This window comes from Eschrichtius robustus, chromosome 13, assembly GCF_028021215.1.
Source record: "Eschrichtius robustus isolate mEscRob2 chromosome 13, mEscRob2.pri, whole genome shotgun sequence".
In the NCBI taxonomy this organism is placed as follows: domain Eukaryota; kingdom Metazoa; phylum Chordata; class Mammalia; order Artiodactyla; family Eschrichtiidae; genus Eschrichtius; species Eschrichtius robustus.
Window position 1 is genome coordinate 25338788 of NC_090836.1, and position 16670 is coordinate 25355457.

The 16670-nt window shown below is 37.6% G+C and overlaps 1 protein-coding gene across 1 annotated transcript in view; it reads right to left on the reverse strand.

Annotated features, from left to right (window-relative positions):
* Positions 1 to 430: 430 nt before the first annotated feature.
* OVCH1 (ovochymase 1) overlaps positions 431 to 16670 on the reverse strand; it is a 93175-nt gene continuing 76935 nt past the window's right edge. Inside the window, exons 22-27 of the mRNA XM_068560300.1 lie at positions 10238 to 10411; positions 8197 to 8464; positions 6624 to 6784; positions 2907 to 3005; positions 1431 to 1564; positions 431 to 799 (exon numbers count right to left, since the gene is read on the reverse strand). Coding sequence (XP_068416401.1) covers positions 635 to 799; positions 1431 to 1564; positions 2907 to 3005; positions 6624 to 6784; positions 8197 to 8464; positions 10238 to 10411 — 1001 coding nt within the window. The 3' untranslated portion in view covers positions 431 to 634. The remainder of the gene's footprint in view (positions 800 to 1430; positions 1565 to 2906; positions 3006 to 6623; positions 6785 to 8196; positions 8465 to 10237; positions 10412 to 16670) is intronic.

Consider the following 16670-nt stretch of genomic DNA (forward strand, 5'->3'; position numbering starts at 1 on the left):
CCACAACTACTGAGCCTGCGCTCTAGAGCCCGTGAGCCAGAACTACTGAGCCACGTGCCACAACTACTGAAGCCTGTGTGCCTAGAGCCTGTGCTCCTCAACAAGAGAAGCCACCGCAATGAGAAGCCCGTGCACCACAATGAAGAGTAGTCCCCGCTCGCCACAACTAGAGAAAGCCCATGCACAGCAACAAAGACCCAGTGCAGCCAAAAATAAGTAAATAAATTTTTTTTAAAAGCTTAAAAAAAAAGAATCTTTAAAATTAAAGAAAAGAATTATATGGAGTGAATAACATCTCCCTTCATATCTTCCAATGTTAACCAAATTAAAAAAATAGTAAAAGTATATATGATGGTATTCAAATTTGACATATAGTACATGGTGCACTAGACATGAAATTAATGACATTTAAGATTGTAAATTCCCAGGAGGCATGAACCAACATTAGCTTTCTGTGACCGATGTTTAATATTGAATGTATGTACACACCAAATCCAAGCTCCTCAATGACAAGGGTTGGGGGAAGTGACATTGAGTTTTTTAGCAATGACAAGAGACATATTTTTCAGGGAGGCGGTCATGTATTTCCTTTCCCACTTAGGAACACAGTTCCACCATGCTGCTCTTCCAGTGATCATGCTTCTCCTCCAGTGACAGATGTGATCCAGTCTCTATAAGCAGAAATTCTGGTGAAGACCGTTGGTGCGGCAGGATGGCAGTTACTGCTGCCCCAGCTCACAATACCGATGAGCTTGTACTGCCCATCCTGGGCACACTGCAGTGGTCCTCCAGAATCTCCCTGCAACCAGCAAAAAGAGAAGTTCATTCTCCTGGCTGCATGATTCATGGCTGACACTAACCCCCAACTGCAGGCGATGATCTAACAGCATGGGGAACTACAACTACTGAGGTTGTTGGCTGGTGTTACAGATCTCTGAATCAGATCAAAATCTATATTTTCAAGGCGAGGCTGAAAGAAACATTTAGCATAAATTCATTTTGTGCTGACAATAGACTGTGCCATGCAGAAAGTTTCAAGCATCTAATAAATATAAATGACTAAATGATGGTTTTGAGTTACGTGAAAGCATCTTTATATTTTCAGTGCTACTGGAAGTAGTTTGAGCTACCCAATTCAGCTATGAAGTTGAACCACAAGAAATCATTTTTTTGTGGATCAAAAACAGTTGAAAGTTATCAGTTTCACATAGTTCAACCTAGCAATTGAACAAGTAATTCCTTTTGAGAATAGAATCCACAAAAATATCAAATTAGCAATCACAGTACATCAATTGAGCAATGTACTTACTCCTCTCACTTTTCATTTTAAAACTACCATACATTTATACCTTTTTATGGTCAGCAAACACCCATTCATGAGACACACTGAGAAGAAAACTCCTGCCCTCCTCAACGCAGGCCTTCATTACCATACAGGAGGATGATCCTGCAGCCCCTCCGCATATATTGGTGTTTTTAATATCCAGTCCCCAGTAGCTTCGACAAGATGTACTACTAATCAGTGGTACCTTTGCCTGCTGCACCGTTTTAGGAAATTCACCTTCTAGTGGAAAAGGAATAAAAACACATAGGCAAATGATATTAAAGGATGAAACAAAAATAGCCTTATATATACACAGACTCCAAGGGTTAAATCCCACCCATTCTCCCCTCTCAGCACTATAGTGATGCTGTTAGGTGACTTCTAAAAAACTAATAGAATCACTCCACAGTGGCTTATACAACAGAAACAATGAAAAACATCTTATGTGGGTTCTTGTGTGTCTTTAGTCCTCAGAAGATATAAAAATATCACTTTCCGAAAAAAAGACAAAGTTTACACTCAAATCAGTTGTTGATAAAGCAAACAATATAATTCATTTTTTACATATTAAGTCTATACTTTAATTCATTGGTTTCACGACATTCTCATTCTTTTGATTTGACTTCTGCTGAGCAGACATTCTGGTTAAGTGCTGACACTGACCGGAAGCTGACAACTGAAATTGCATTCTAAATAACTCTTTAGTTTATTGGATATTTGTAAGTAGTTAATTCATTTGCAGAATAGGGTGTATGTGAGACCAGAGTCATGGGTTTGATCTTTATATGGACTAGAATATCTGCACATAATCTTTCTAGCCATTTACCTTTTTTTTTAATTGAAGTATAGTTGAGTGATTCAGTTATTACATATGTATATTTTTTTCATATTCTTTTCCATTATGGTTTATTACAGGATATTGAATATAGTTCCCTGTGCTACACAACAGGACCTTGTTGTCTATCCATTCTACATATAATAGTTTGCATCTGCTAATCCCAACTCCCACTCCAACCCTCCCCTGCCCCCCTCCCCCTTGGCAACCACAAGTCTGTTCTCTATGTCTGTGAGTCTGTTTCTGTTTCATAAATAAGTTCATTTGTGTCATATTTTAGAGTCCACATATAAATGATATCATATCTACCCATTTACCTTTTATACCAGCCTATCATTTCAGAAAAATGCCTCACAGCTTTAAGAATAGGCTCATATATCTTCAAGTATGGGTTTTCACAATAGCAACATCTACACTGTTGTGAAAACAATTATGTGTGTGTGAGTGTGTGCACTCACAGTGCAGTTGAGAGTAAATACATATAAGTGAAACACACAAATACTTATTAGCTAATAACATCACTAGATATTTACCAACACAGTTTTTAAAAGTATCAGTGAACTTGTATTAATGAATATGATGGCCTAAAACCCAACCAGTCACCTTTAGGTCCATTATGAAAAAAATTTTTCCACTATCATTCCTATTAAAAATACAGAAAAATTGAAAATGAGTAAACAGTATACTCAGACTTCACATATATTTGTTTGCATTCTACTCTTAGAAGAGGTAATAAAATATACTCACGATGAGGTTCAGTTATTCCCCATCCAGCAGTCATACATTTGGAAAGTAAATTTATTTTATCATCTTTCCCTGGCAAACAGATTGGAGATACAAACTTTCCTAATTAAAAGGATGAGAAAGAAAAACGCATATTAACATTGTCAATACTGTTTGCTCTTCAGTGATGGCTCTAGAAATACCTACTTTGACCTAACAGTACCCTTTCTAACCCTGTAATTTAATAAGTCTTCCAGAAGATTTCACCTGTTATTTACTCAGAGGGGATCATCCCAATATACATGTTACCACTTTGCTCCAGGTATTTCCATATCCTCCTAGGAAAACAGAAACACATGCCCTACACTGAAATGTGGGGCTTCTCATCCATAACCATTTTTTAAAGTGCATCTGTCTTTTTGCCTATGTGCCTTCAGGACATCACTTTGTTGAATTTGAGATGAGAGTGGAGAAGAATATAATTGTTTTGTGTTTTTTTTTGTGTGTGTGTGTGTTTTTTTTTAAAGATTTTTATTATTTATTTATTTTATTTATTTTTGGCTGTGTCGGGTCTTAGTTGCGGCACGCGGGCTCTTTGTTGTGGCGTGCGGGCTTCTCTCTAGTTGTGGCATGTGGGTTTTCTCGGGTTCCAGGGCGCATGGGCTCTGTAGTTTGTGGCACGCAGCCTCTCTAGTTGAGGCACGCAAGTTCAGTAGTTGTGGCACGCGGGCTTAGTTGCCCCGCGGCATGTGGGATCTTAGTTCCCCGACCAGGGATTGAACCCGCATCCCCTGCATTGTAAGGCGGATTCTTTACCACTGGACCACCAGGGAAGTCCCTATAATTGTCTTCTTTTTTCAACTATGTTACATGAAGAACGGGGAAAAACACGTAGCAATTTAACTGTTAAAGTATTTTTATAGCTAATAAGTATTTTTATATCTAATTCTATCTTCACAGGTTATTATAAAATATATTGATACATTATACATTTAAACATTTACATTTTTCTTATCACCAAAATCTGTGTATATATAAATATTGTGGGTTTGTGTGTCTGTGTGTATATATGTCACACACACACACACACACACACACACACACACACACACTGAATGCAGTGCTCTTGTGTTTGTTTTCCCTTTTTCCCAGGCTGTTTAACTTCATTTTCATCCAGATTTTTACATACTTAAGTGCGTCAGCATATCTGCTATCATAGGCCATTTATTTCAATGATATGTTCTTTATTTTTACTGCTATCTCTTAATAAAATTAAATAAAACTGTTTGTAACTTGTCTATTCTTTTCCTACTCATCTCTCTACGTGTGTGCCAAATCTTATGTTATTCTGCCTTCACAGATAATCATTGCTGTATCGTATCTTCTCCCAAATTTCCTTGAGCTAAATAACATTTTCCTACTAACAACATATTTTTTTAATCAGCCATTTTTCTTATTCTGATATTCTTCATTTACTAGATTATGATCATGCCATTTACATGGCATCATTACTACATCATTCTTTTTAATAGCATATAGTGTTCAGATAATGAATGTACCTCGATTTATTAAATCCCATTGGCAAACATTTAGACTTTTAATTTTTTCCCTTATAAGCTGCATCAAGTTTCCCAGATCATGCATCTGTGCATTTGTGCCAGTATTCCTGGATGACTGAGTTGCTGGACCACAAGGCACACACTTTAAAACTTGACAGATATTGCCAGATTGCATCATTTGGCAGGATGGAGGAGGGGGATGTATTGACTTGTACTCCACATCCAGCTGTGTTTATAACTTAGAAATATGTCAAGAGTCTTGAAAACAGTTATGCCCTAAATCCAGCATTTCTGCTTCCGAGAAATTTATCTTAAGGCAATCATAGACCTGGAAAAATGTACACATCAGGATAGTCAATCCAGTATTATTTAAATAAAAAAAACGAAACAACCTTTACACGAATGTTTGTGGGAGCTTTATTTGTAACATCTAAAAGCTAGAAACCACCCAGATATTCTTCAACAAATGAATGGTTAAACGTTATGAGTGGTTAAACATTCATACTGTGAACACTACTCAGCTATTAAAAGGAATGCACTACTCATACATGCAACCACATAAATGAAGCTCCAGGATGTTATGCCCAGCGAAAAAAGTCAATCCCAAAAGGTTACAGATTATATAATTCCATTTATGTAACACTCTTGAATTGACAAAATTATAGAAACAGAACAGATTTGTGGTTGACAGAAGTCTGGGTGGGGAGGGTGGAATGGGGAGGAAGGAAACGGGTGTGGCTCTAAAGGGACAACAGTAATGATCCTTATGGTGACAAAAGTGTTCTGTATCTCAACTGCATCAATGTCAAATCCTGCAAGATGTTACCATTCGTGAAAACCAGGTTAAAAAGTACTTTGGTTTCTCTGTATTATTCCCTATAACTGCATATGAATCTACAATTATCTCAGCATTGAAAGTTTAACTAAAAATAAATTTAAGAAGGAGGATAAAGAGAAAAAATACTGATGTCAGAGCTCCAATCCTGAGATTGTAATTAACTGTTCCAAAATGCATCTGGGCTGATAGTTTTGTTTGTTTTGTTTTTAAAGCAACTCAGAGGATGATAATGCATAGTCAAGGTTAAGAAGCACTGTTCTAAATGCTCTCACTGACTCAGTTTTAAAAGCATAAAAAGCAAATGGTAGGGGCTTCCCTGGTGGTGCAGTGGTTGAGAGTCTGCCTGCCAATGCAGGGGACACGGGTTCGATCCCTGGTCTGGGAAGATCCCACATGCCGCGGAGCAACTAGGCCCATGAGCCACAACTACTGAGCCTGCGCGTCTGGAGCCTGTGCTCCGCAACAAGAGAGGCCGTGATGGTGAGAGGCCCACGCGCCGCTATGAAGAGTGGCCCCCGCTTGCCACAACTAGAGAAAGCCCTCGCACAGAAACGGGGACCCAACACAGCCAAAAATAAATAAATAAATAATTTTATTAAAAAAAAAAAAGCAAATGGTAGACTGAACCATGATTGGGGGTTTGTAGGATGGATGCACGGAAAAGACATAAAAAGGGAGGTCTATAGGCAGAAACAGAGGAGAGAATTGGATCAAAGGAAGAAAACTGTCCCAGAACCCTGATGCCATGGAAAGGCTTGGGTGTGAAAGTAGGGACTATCCACAGATCTTAGTTACATCCCCCCCAATACACCTTCCCACTGAATGCTCACCTGTGCTAAGTAAGTAGGTGGGTTACTGCCATTCCCTTTCTACAAAGGATAAAGCTAAGGTCACAGAAGTTACATAACATGCCCAAGATCACATGGCTACTTCGTGACAGAGCCAGGATTAACAATGCCTCACTTTCACTTAGCTTTGGCTTAAGTTACTATTTTTTTAAAAACCAAGATTTTACTAAGTTATGAAGGCACAGAAAATTAAACATCTGGTGGTTCAAACTAATGTTCTAAGTATTTGGGATAACCTCATAGAACATAAAGAGTCTCAGGAGAATATATAGGACAAAGTTAAAAACATACTTCTCTGAAATCTTCTCTGGACCTCTGTCAATTAAATACACATAACAGCAAAATGTTTATGCAGATACTTCAGCTTTTAGAGAAAGCATCTTAGAATGTAAGGAAAATTTAAAATAATTATTTAATTTCAAAAGTACATACAGCACTTCTAAGCAAGATGGAAGATAAAAGGTTCAAAATATGGAAAAGAGTTATCCATACTGACCTAGTTCAACAGGGTTTTCCAGATGCAACAAGCATAGATCATCATTGGGAGGAAATTGTGTGAAGCTGGGGTGAGTGTATACAGCTTTCACTGGTATCAAATCTCTATTTCCTGTATTCCACAGGTAACTTCTTCCTATTACCAGGTTGTCTGTGACAGTACTTGTCATAAGAAAAGGGAGTGAGGAAATAGATACCACTTTTAATGAGGCCATCACTTTTCAGAATTACTAAAAATGTATTCTTTAACATTTTTTTTTTGCTTCTCTACTCCAATTATATTATTGCCAAAATCTAGTCCCCAAAACTTTCTTTAAAATTTTCAATCCACATTAATATCCTTATTATCCTGAATTCTTAGAAAATGGGAGTTTCTCATTAATTCAATCCTTGAGAAAATTTTTAAAGTATCTACTTTCTTGCCTTTATAACATCAAATAAAATGATTTAGTACAATATTTTTTTGACAATTAAGATTCATGATGCCTCAAGATAATGATTTTATGTATTATAATCATTATGCATTATATGATGTACTTATGTGATGGTCACTGAAACTATCCTGAAAGTTATAGTTACTCTACTCCCTAATACGATGTTTCTCAAAGAAATGTCTAGGGACGACATGCATTAAATCTGGCTTGTGTATTAAAAATGCAGAATCCCAGACGTAACTCAGCAAATCAAAATTCAGGATTAATATTCTAAGATTCCGTTTATAGCAAACTCCCCAGGTAAGTTTAAGCACATGAAAGTCTGAAAACTGCCTTAATAAGGATGCCTTCTTGTGATTTAGCTATATCAAAAGTAAGAGTTGGGGAATGCTAAAGAAATTGAGTTTTTGGTTCATTGAAGCTTCCTGCTCACCATGTTAATTGAGCAGATGCTTTCATTATAAAGCCAATTTTAGAGACCCTGAAAATGTCATATCTACTCATTCAGCTATGGGACATTGTATGACAATGTCAACTGTCTCACTACTTCTGGGAGATAATATTAAAAACGTCAAGCTAAGACTCCTTTGAGGAAGGAGTTTTCAGATATTTCCATATTACATTGAGACCAAGATTCAGATAAAGTCAAAGAAAAAAAAAAAATGTTCCTTTAAAGGACATTCTTTAAAATTCTTTGAAACTTTACACATTTACTTCAGGACTGGGTATGATCATCAGACAGTCCGTAGAGGAGAGCAAGGAGGAAAGGAAGCCACATTTGAGCAACCCCTTGGCTCTGGGCACCATGCTGAGAGACTGGTGCAAAAATGTTGAGACATCATTACCTTCATTTTTATGGATGGGGGGGTGTCGTTAGTTACTTATTAATTAAATTATACCTAGAAGCAGGAAGCTGCTTTTAAAATTCAACCTATTAGTAGTAAGTGTATTAGTGAAGCACAGAAAGTTTCATCAACCTAACACTTTAATTCATTTGCAAGATGGGGACTGTATCCGTGGGAGCTGATACTTAATGTTTCTTGTGACGTGGGGAGAGCACAAGGAGTGCACCCACTGTGGACCCTCAAATAGCTCCTCACCGCCCTGCTCTCCGCAACCCTGTACCACTTGGGCACACACCTGAAGTTGCAGTGTGCCGCTGTCAGGACCCACTGTCTCCCAATCAGAGCACCTCCACAGTAATGCTGTCCTTGGTACTGCAGACTGACCAGCCAGGGCCACGACATCGCAGGGGCGGCATGGCCACCAACCACCCTGGGCTTCCCAAGCTTGGCTGGCAACACGTTTGTATTCCTCTCAGATCCTTCCATGAGAAATGGGTCAACAACAGGAATTCCACATTTGTCTTGGGCTGGCTGTCTTCTGGTATTGTTTTCTACTGTTAGCCCTTAGAAAAATAACAACAAAACATCAGATAGCAATACTTGTGAAAGTCTATTAAAATCTCAGAATGGAGGCATTTATTTCTTTTGTAGGTTCAAAACTAGGATTCTTTGCAAGAGATGAGACTCATCTTTTATTCCATTGCTTTTAAATGAGTAAAAATCAATAGTTAACTAAAGCATTAATATATACATCTTTAGATGAATCAGAACACAAATCAATTTTTAAAAAAGAAAAAAAAACTGCACTTAATCATGAAATTACTGGAGATTGTTCTTTCTGTGGCATCATTTGTGTTATCCCAGTATAACGTATCTAGACACATCAAAATACTTTATGCTACATGTATTCAAAATAAAATGGTTATATAAAGGAAAAGCATAGGGAAAATTTCTACCAATGTGTTTACTCCATTCTCAGATTTATAAGAAATTTACCAGGGAATAACAAGAGACTTAAATATAATGAAAATTAAGCATCTCCATAGCCATATAATTTCAGAATGATAAGATAATGGTCACTTGTGAATTCTTTACTTGAGATTTTTTTTTACACTAGAAATCTATTTAAAACAAAAAGTTTCTAGCATAGTGGGTTTGTGTTTATTCAATACTTATGTCAAAACTCATTTCTAATTTCTTTTCAGATATGTATAACATATGGATTCCCTCTTCCTTTTAAATACATATGCCTAAAAAATATGCAGACTCTTCAAAATTAAGATTATCCTAGATTTTAGGGAGAAAAAACCCACAAAAGGTATTTACTCAAACATGTTGTTAGTGCATTAAGGTTTACTGCATTACTGCATGTTTTTTATTGCATTTGTAATCCACATTATATGTGGTAACTCAGACTTCTGGGCTGTTTGTACACATGTGTAACAGCAATATTTTATTAGTATTCAACTTACTTTAAAATACTTAAAAAAAGAAATGAGGCTAAATATTTTTACTGTGAGAATAAAGGGTCAGTTTAGAGATATAGTGATGAAAGACAAAAGCAATGGACACAGAAGAAGGGTCAGTTAGGCGAGCATCCCTTTAACAATTAAAAATCACACCTATAGGATGATGTGGTTCAGTAGTCTACAGCTCAAATCCAGGACTCTTAGGAGAGCCCATTCATTCCACTATCCTAGGAAAGGTAGACCGACATCAAAAAGAACTTTGCGTTCACATGGATTAAATTCTTCCTGCAATTACACTCCAATCAAGAAAATCTCCTAATAATAGATTCATTAGGTTTTTTAGTCTTAAGCACAACTAATGGAATTCTAGCTTAAAATTAGATAGGATAAGTAGATAAAAATCAGCACATTTGTTTCTGTTTTATGCAGAGAAGTTAGTATAGGTTCAGCTAAAATATTCCTTTTGAGGTCTCTTCATGGGGGTGGGGAGGTGGTTACTTAATAAAAAATATGTTAACAGAGACATGGAAACACACTGAACTTTACCCTTGTTTCAGCTTGAATGGCCCCAGTGGATCTTTTAAATAGCAACTGACTGACTTTTATGTTTATCATTATTTCTTAAATAAAAATAACATACACACATATAGACACATACTCACCCCAATTAACTTTATTAGCTCACATGATCTACCTGAACCACCAAATTCTCATGCCTTAAGGAATGGTTGGAAATGAAGCTATCCTATTTTTAGTATTAGAGCAAGGTGACTGACTACCAGTGACTCCTAAATCAGTGGGTCCCAGGTTCTACTTTAAGGCGTATATGGTACCTGCTTTAATAAATATTTTAAAACAATTTCTTACCATTAATAGGCAGTTGGATCCCAATATTGCTTTTCTGTGATTGCTTCTGAGTCATATCTTCCAAAATAAGTTTAAAACCTCTTTCTCCCACAGATTCATCAGTCTTAAAATTCACAGTTAGGTAAGCACCACTGGATATCAAGACAAATTCTTTCTTGGAGCCACATAAATGAGCTGCAATGTGAGATATACTTGATAATTAAAATACTTTTCCTGTGTAGTTACATAGGTAAAAGAGGGAGAAGAGAGAGAGGGGACATTAAATTCCAAACAAATCTTGACAAAGGAATGATTATCAATAATGTAAGATCAAGATTTGTGGGATGAAATTCATGATTTGATTGAAACGATAAAAGGGTATAGATTTTAAAAGATAAAGGGAAAAGACGGGGCTAGCAATTGATATGGAAATGATATACAGTTATATGGCAATCTTTGATCATAAGGACAGGTAAAGAGGCATTTCGATGATGATAAATGGACAGAGAAATAGAAGTAATGGAACAGCACTATGGACCAAAAGTTTGCATACTCCCGAAGTTCATATGTAGAAATCCTAATCCCCAATGTGATGGTAGTAGGTGAGGCCTTTGGGAGGTGATTTGGTCATGAGGGTGGAGCCTTATAAACCCTTCTAAAAGAGACCCCAGAGAGCTCTCTAGCACACCCCCCCCACCCCCGCTTTTTTTTGCCATGTGAGGATATAGCAAGAAGACAGCTATGAACCAGGAAGCAAGCCCTCACCAGACACCAGATCTTGGACTTCTAGCCTTCAGAACTGTGAGAAATAAATGTTTGTTATTTAAGCTACCCAAACTATGGCATTATTGTTATAGTAGTCAAAACTGACTAAGACACACAGGCTGCCCAAATACAGACTAATGATGATCCTTTCCTAATTAAGAAACACAAAAGTCATCACAAAGATGGTCCTGATAGTGACAGGCCATTTGCTGTAATTTATCTGTACAGGCTGTAACTTAAATTCCTTCAAAATAAAACAATGATACACTACTGATTTGTCTTAAAGATAATGTTATCTCAGAAATCTGAGAAGGTGGGGAATAGGGCAATAGTTAATCTCTACGTCATTCTTATGCTCAGAGAATCTGTTTGGTGAATTGGATGTGATGGGGAACTTTTGGGATGCACCATGTCGACTAAAGACATTCTGCATAGAGTCAACTAACACTCTGGAAGTTTTAAAATAATGGAAATGGGAAAATGTTACTCTGTTTTTCAAAAAGGAGATTGGGGATTCGCAGAGGGGGATGGGTAGGAGACAGAGAAAAACAAAGAGGCTAGAGGATTTCCAAAGTCTTGTATCAGTGAAGTAGTGCAGCTTAGTCCTTACAGGCTCAGATTCTATAGCCAAACTGCTGGTTTGGGCTAGTTCTGCCATTTATTAGCTATGTAGCCCTAGGCAAGTTATTTAACCTATCTCTCTGCCTCAATTTTCTCATCTGTATAATGGAGATTAAAAAAATACTCACATGGAATTATATGAAGTTGTATTTATGAAGCATTATAAGTGTTTGTTAAATAAAAATAAACCTCAGCAAAATTTTACAGCAAATTATTAGATAGATGGGTTTTGAACACTTGAAGAAGCAATTAGTGGTCACAAGCAACCAGCATGTGATCCTTTACATGCCATATTAAATTAACCTAATTTAATTTTTGGAAAGAGTTAATTAGATGGTGGCTAGGGGGAATGAGATAAATTAATGAATCTTGATTTCAGTGAAGCACTTAATAGAGTACCTTATGATGTCCCTGTGAACAGATATAAAATGTAAGTGGATAATTATATGACTAGGAAGTTTCACAGCTGATTAGATAACCATACAATGTTAACCTGAAGGGAAGGTCTTAATGGTATGAAAATGGTTCTATCCTTGGTTCTGCCAAGTACAGTATTTCTATTAATGGCTTAGATAGAAATACAGATAACACATTTACAAAATGTGTAGGTTTAAGATGGGTGGCTGAATGAGAAGTAAGGAACTAGGTTAAATATAGAATTTTAGTGATAATTTAGTTCAATCTTTCATATAACGCAGAGTTCCTTCTTTTTTTAATTTTATAAAAATTTATTTATTTTTGGCTGCGTTGGGTCTTCGTTGCTGCGTGCGGGCTTTCTCTAGTTGTGGCGAGCGGGCTTCTCATTGCAATGGCTTCTCTTGTTGTGGAGCACAGGCTCTAGGTGCATGGGCTTCAGTAGTTGTGGCTCGTGGGCTCTAGAGCGCAGGCTCAGTAGTTGTGGCACACGAGCTTAGTTGCTCTGCAGCATGTGGGATCTGCCCTGGACCAGGGATTGAACCCGTGTCCCCTGCATTGGCAGGCGGATTCTTAACCAGTGTGCCACCAGGGAAGCCCCTAACACGGAGTTCCTTCTAAAATACCCTTGGACATATGAAACCTGGATTTGAAGATACTACATGGAACTTATGAGCATTTTCTCTTTTTGAACAGTTCTAATTGCTTGACAGTTCTTGCTCATGTTGAATCAAAAGGCATCAGTGTAATGATGGCCACATGGTTAGTGGAGTGGCCAAGGATATAAGTTTTTGAATCAGAGTGCTTGGGCTTTAATCCAACTTTCTCTATTTACTAGTTATGTCACTGGAGGCAAGTTACTCAATGTATTTGTGTTTCCTTATATTTAAAATGAGGATAATGTAACCTACCTCCATACGACTATTAAGAAGATTAAGAGTTAAAATTTCTTAAGACTATGCCTGAATAATGGTGAACATTCAATAACTATTAGATGTTACTAGGCAGAACAAGTTTCATACCTGGCCTGAGAGTCTCTGTGAGAATTCCATAAATATTTGAAGGGAAGAAATTATGATCCTTCTGTCTTCTCTCTTCTCCAAGATAAACATGCCCAGGTGTCCACACCCTTCAGCATCCTGGTCATTATGTTCTGTGGATGTGTTCCAGTTTGTTAATGTTCCTTAAAATTGTTGCTTGACAAAGGATGATATTTAATAGCCAGTATTGCAGGAGCAACAGCCAGACAGACTGGACGTTGACTATGAAGATTTGTAAGACTGAGCTAGTGAATGCCAGCTCAGTGCCAACCCTAAATTTGACCACACAAGGGAACTTATTTCTTTTATCTTATCATTCTTTACCAACACTGCTCTGAAATTCTGTAATCATTTGAGACTTCTGAAATTTTGATTTCAAACATCCTACTTTCTAAATCACCACTTCCTATCTATCCTAATCCATTAGTATTTCCCTGCTGTAATTGTTTGCTCTCTCCATGACCTTCTCGCCATTAATCCCATAAACTTTCTATATCCATCACCCTCTAAGAAAGTGAGAGATTTTGCTGTCAGGAAAAGCAGAGAAATGGGGCAACAGCTAAATTTCTTGTTCTGTTTTGTTTTGAATTATGGGTAATACTAGAATGTGTTTGAAACTGATGAGAATGATAGAGGAAACTGATGAAGTCAGAGAATGAATAACTTAAGGAAATTTATAAGAAGCTGACAACTATCAAATTTATATCTCAGGCCCAAACTTTAAGAGTTCTACTTCTAGCTCCCTGTTGCTAACTCAACCTAGATGTATCATGGCATTAAAAATTTAACATGGGGGCTTCCCTGGTGGCGCAGTGGTTGAGAATCTGCCTGCTAATGCAGGGGACACGGGTTCGAGCCCTGGTCTGGGAAGATCCCACATGCCGCGGAGCAACTAGGCCCGTGAGCCACAACTACTGAGCCTGCGCGTCTGGAGTCTGCTCCGCAACAAGAGAGGCCACAATAGTGAGAGGCCCGCGCACCGCGATGAAGAGTGGCCCCCGCTTGCCTCAACTAGAGAAAGCCCTAGCACAGAAACGAAGACCCAACATAGCAATCAATCAATCAATAAATCTTAAAAAAAAAAAAAATTAACATGGATAGATCTCTCCCCACAAATCTATTTCTCCCTCTAGTATTTCCCATCTCTGTAAATGCCACCACCTCCAAAAACCTCATACCATAACTTAGGAGCCATCCTTGATCTGCAGATTTAATTCCACATTCAATCCATCAAGAAATCCTATCAGTTCTATCTCCAGATCTGTCCACGTCACTTGTACTCCTTTGTTGCCATCCTCTTTCAAGGCAACATTATCTATTACCTAAAACAGTACTAACAGGACATTCTGCAATGATGTAAAGTTTAATATGAGTGCTGTCCAGTATGGTAATCACTCACTACATGTAGCAATTGAGCACTTGAAGTATGGCTAATACCACATTTCATTTCATTTTAACTAATTTGAATTTAAATGACAACATGGATTAGACAGTGTAGGTCTAGATTACCATGATAGCCTCATAGCTGCAGACATAATTCACCCTGTCACCCTAAAATCCACTCCCAACATGGCAGTCATAGCAGCCCTCAACTTAATCCCCTGTCAAAAACCTTTAATGACCTCCCATTGGATTGGCATAAAATCCAAACTCCTTACCATAACCTGAGCTGCACAACTAGGCAAAGCCTCCATCTTCTACAACCTCACCTCATTCCAGTCTGTCCTCACTCAATCTCCAGCCACTCTGACCTCTGAGAGTTTCCCAGGTTACCAAGCTCTTCCCACCTGCAAGGCCATTTTCTCACTTATTTTTTCATCAAATATTTACTAAGTGTTAGGAGTGCTCTAGACACTGGAGATACAGCAGTGAACAAGAGACTAAGTCCTGCTCTCAGGAAATTTTCATTCTGGTGGAGGGAAACAGATTCTAAACAAATAAATATTGATATATACGCTGCCAGGTCATGATAAATGCCAAGAAGGAAAAGTGGAGGAGGGTTACTTAGATTGTGTGATAGAAGAGGCCTTAGATTAGGTAACATTTGAACAGACATCTGAATGAACTGAGGAAGTGAACCTTGAAGTCACCTTGGGGCCAAGCAGGAATACGCTCGGTTAGTCTGAGGAAGAATAAAGAAGCCAGTGTGCCTGGTTTTGGGTGAAGGAGAGGGAGAATGGTAGGAGGTAAGGTCAGATAGGTACTAGACACCTTTGCACCTGCTATTCTGGCCTTGCCTGGCTGTTTCCTTTTCATTCTTTGGATCTTCTGTGACCATCTTAACTAAAGCAACTGTCTACCCACTATTATTCCATACTTCTGCTTCAACTTATTTCCTTCAGATTACGTTGACAATCAATAATTATTTGATTATTATTTACTGTTAAATACTGTTACTAGTTTTCTTCTTCTTTATCATCTGTCTTCCCAAAAGAAGGTGGCAGTGATCATTTCTGAATTGTTTACCACTGTTTCTTCAAGGTGCCTATCACATTAGAAAATGCTCAGTCATGAATGAATTTAACCTGTACATTTAATATGGTGTTTACTAGTTACTGATGTCTTACCTTCATGGGGTAAATGGAAGAAGGAAGACCAGATGAACCTTAATTTTGCTAAGTTCTTTTCATTAAAATATTGTAAAAGCATTGCAATGAAGACAACTTGGAGGCTGTGTACCACTCCATTTACATTCACAGAAATAATTAAAAACTAGCTAAAAACTGATAAATTCTATTTAGATGAGCAAAAAGATTTAGTAAGAAAAGATAACTGAGACAATATAGACAATGTGGTTCCACATATGGGCTAGCCCTTCTAACTAGCTGGGAGAGTAGCAATGGGGCTCAGTGTTCAACAGTTTAACAATGCTTATAGAAATTGCATATTTCACTGAACTAAAACTATGTAAGGACATAAAAGTATATGAAATAAAACTGTATAAACTAGCAAACTAATGGTAGTGTCCTCACTTTTATATAGAATTGTATAAGCTAATTATAGAAATATTAGTTGTCTCATTTGTAATCTTTTGACACCCATGAATTTTTGATTAATCAGAATTTTAAAGAGGAATAATGTTGTCAGGTTGAGGAATACTAAAGAGTGAGAAAGAGAAACGCAGCCCTGACATCCAGGAACTGGTCCAACACTCACAGCTGGACTGTGTTCTCCTGTTGGACATAAACAATCTCACAGGACATCAACATCAGACAAGACTCTGAATCTATGATAAAATGAGACAAAAACAAGGTCATCTGTAACCAACAAAAATACCAAACATTGACCTCTCATGGCTGAAATGAGAGCTTGCTACTTCTTTACCAATTACAGTTTTATCCTTACTCTAGTCAGGGCTCCCTATGATTGAGATACCCAATCATAAAATTGCCCCACTTCCTGCAAGCAATCTAGAGCAAAGTCCACTTCTCTAGACCTCCAAAATTACCTGACCAAAGCCTAAATACTGTAATAGGTTCTCTCTACCACCCTTTTAACAACCCATGGTTTTCCAGGATATGTGTTTTCCCTCTCCACAATGAGTAATAAATCTAACTTGTTCAACTCCAGGTATGTTCCAAGGGTCTCTGGTTGAAAAGCATTCACAAGAGTTA